The sequence below is a fragment of the Oratosquilla oratoria genome, chromosome 39, assembly GCF_046742065.1.
Source record: "Oratosquilla oratoria isolate Oo_2021 chromosome 39, ASM4674206v1, whole genome shotgun sequence".
Classification (NCBI taxonomy): Eukaryota; Metazoa; Arthropoda; class Malacostraca; order Stomatopoda; family Squillidae; genus Oratosquilla; species Oratosquilla oratoria.
In genome coordinates, this window is record NC_134815.1 from 32370850 (window position 1) to 32373349 (window position 2500).

At 39.5% G+C, this 2500-nt stretch overlaps 1 protein-coding gene and 1 long non-coding RNA gene across 3 annotated transcripts in view; both read right to left on the minus strand.

Moving 5' to 3' along the window:
• LOC143020210 (ras-like protein family member 10B) overlaps window positions 1-472 on the minus strand; it is a gene marked incomplete at its 5' end in the record, with an annotated part of 40141 nt that extends 39669 nt beyond the window's left edge. Inside the window, one exon of the mRNA XM_076176375.1 lies at window positions 331-472. Coding sequence (XP_076032490.1) covers window positions 331-472 — 142 coding nt within the window. The remainder of the gene's footprint in view (window positions 1-330) is intronic.
• Window positions 473-670: 198 nt separating this feature from the next.
• LOC143020339 (uncharacterized) overlaps window positions 671-2500 on the minus strand; it is a 199027-nt gene continuing 197197 nt past the window's right edge. The window contains exon 3 of one of the 2 annotated variants that reach the window (XR_012965894.1): window positions 671-703. This is a non-coding gene — a long non-coding RNA (uncharacterized LOC143020339). Of the gene's footprint in view, window positions 704-761; window positions 787-2500 lie in introns of those variants that run through there. The other variant, XR_012965893.1, reaches the window with a different exon arrangement.

The window sequence follows — 2500 nt, forward strand, 5'->3', positions numbered from 1 at the left end:
CCCAAGTCGCGATGATCTCAAGGTCAAACTGACTCAGGGTCAAATGTTTGCGCGACAGGTGTTAGGTTCAGGTTTGGGCGGACAACTTGACATATAAAATGGTATAATAAACCACCGTATGGACTGGGACAAGGTTGATGTAGTTTACAAACCACACTGCAACTACAGACGAAAAATAATTTAGTCCTCCCTGGACAAACAACTACCTAATTTCAATACTTCAAAAGGACATTAACAGTTTGGCTGTCGACAATATTATACGACAAGTTGTCCGCCCAAACCAACAGCATCCGATAGTTGCCTTACCACAGAGGTTCACGGAGTACCTACCTGAGGGCGAGGGTATGGCGGGTGTGGTGTCCCCTGGCCGGAGGACACGAGGGACTCCTCCGGAGGCGTGACTCTGTCCGTGGCGTCGTCGTGGTCGTTGTTGTCCGGAGGGCTGAGCGTTCCGGAAGGGCTGAGGAGACCTTCACATGTCCGTCCCGCAGCTCCTCCTCCTCCTTAGGCCAAAGCTCCTCACCCGTGTGGCTTCTTTGTCTGTAAGAGAGAGAGCAATGACAAGAAGCTCCTCCTTCTCCTCCTCTTTAGGCCAAAGCTCCTCACCCGCGTGGCTTCTTTGTCTGTAAGAGAGAGAGCAATGACAAGAAGCTCCTCCACCTCCTCTTTAGGCCAAAGCTCCTCACCCGTGTGGCTTCTTTGTCTGTAAAAGAGAGAGCAATGACAAGAAGCTCCTTCTTCTCCTCCTCTTTAGGCCAAAACTCCTCACCCGTGTGGCTTCTTTGTCTGTAAGAGAGAGAGCAATGACAAGACAAAAGAGAAGAAACTATGAATTAATCGTCTGAATATCTATTGCATATAAATAAACGAACAAACAAGTAAACAAACAAATAAATAAGTAATCAAATAAACAAACTAATCAATAAGTAAATAAGTAAACAAGCAAACAAATACATGAGTAAACAAATAAACAGACAAAGCCATAAGTAAATAATTTATAGATGAAATAATATTTGAAATAAATAAAAAATTAGATAATAGACATGCAAATGAATAAGAAATACATAAGTGAATGAATAGATGAACAATTATACAAATAAGGAAATAGAAAATGATAAATAGATATATATGTAATTGAATAAGTAGATGAATATATACATTAACATATATAAAAGCAAATAAATAGATTAAAAATCATTAGAATATAAATCAATAGATAGACAAATAAATAAGTAAAATTTTAAGTAGATAACTAAATAGATAAGTATATAAATGGATAACTGTATACTAAAGAAACGAATGAATTACCAGATACATGATATATATAAATGAATAAACAATCAAATGAATAGATAAATATGCGTGTGTAAAAATGAGTGAATTAATGAATACTAAATAAATAAGGAATACATAAATGTGAACGATGAATAAGAACATAAGTACAGGTGCAGATGTGAGTAGAATATTCTATTTACTAGATTATCTACTGTAGATTTTTTTTTCATAAACGAAATTCTTTTTTGTCTCATGAAATGACAGGCCGGTAGTGTGAGTATCTGACGTGTCCGAGTTGGCATATTATGGGGTTCGAGACTCTCAGCCCTGAAATGATTACATACCCCTAAAGGATTGGCCATGCAGGGCCCTTACATGGGGGGCAGGGGGGGGGCATATACTCTGGGGCGACTCTTTTAGGGAGGGAGGGGAGGCAATCCTAGCCTGGACTTGCTGCCCACAAGGCTGACAAAATAATGATGATAAAAAACGAGGTCAAAGAAGCCCTGAATATTTAACCGTAATTGTCGATTTTTGCGTTAGAATCAATAAAATATTAAACATTTTTCCTTGCGGTTTCTTCAATAGAGACATTAAATACAATTTTTAAAATCTAGCAGATTATTTCACAAACCAATAGCTAAAATGTCTGTGTGAAGAAGTGATTAAGTTTGACTCAAAATATCTACATTTTCTTTTTCGTTTGTGTACCCATTTTCTGTTGATTTGAGATTTTGGCGGAGGTGGGAAGTGGTGATGGGGACCGGGGGTGGGGGTGGGGGTCTGGTGCGTCACTGAGAACTTTGCCCCGGGGTGGCGCTTAGGCGTGTGGTAAAGGTCTCTTGGGCTCGACCTTAGTATCGCAGCGTATCTGGCTGCGACGGTAACCACTTCATAAGAACATAAGAATGGGGGGAGGGGGGGAACTGCTAGAGACTAGAAGACCTAACCTTAGCAATTTCATGTCCTTTACCACCTCTCATCCTTATCCATAATATTATCTAATCTTCTCTTAAAACTATCAATAGTTTTAGCACTCACTAATGATCATTAAATCTATTCCATTCATTAACCACTTTGTTCCTGAACTAGTTCTTGATTATTTCCTTCTCGAATCTAAAATTGTCTAAAAGTAGCAAATGTGTGTCAAGGTTTACAGGAATCCAGGTGCCCGTGTGCAACAAAGGCGCTGTGATTGCGTCGTGGCTACGCATAATTGCCTGAG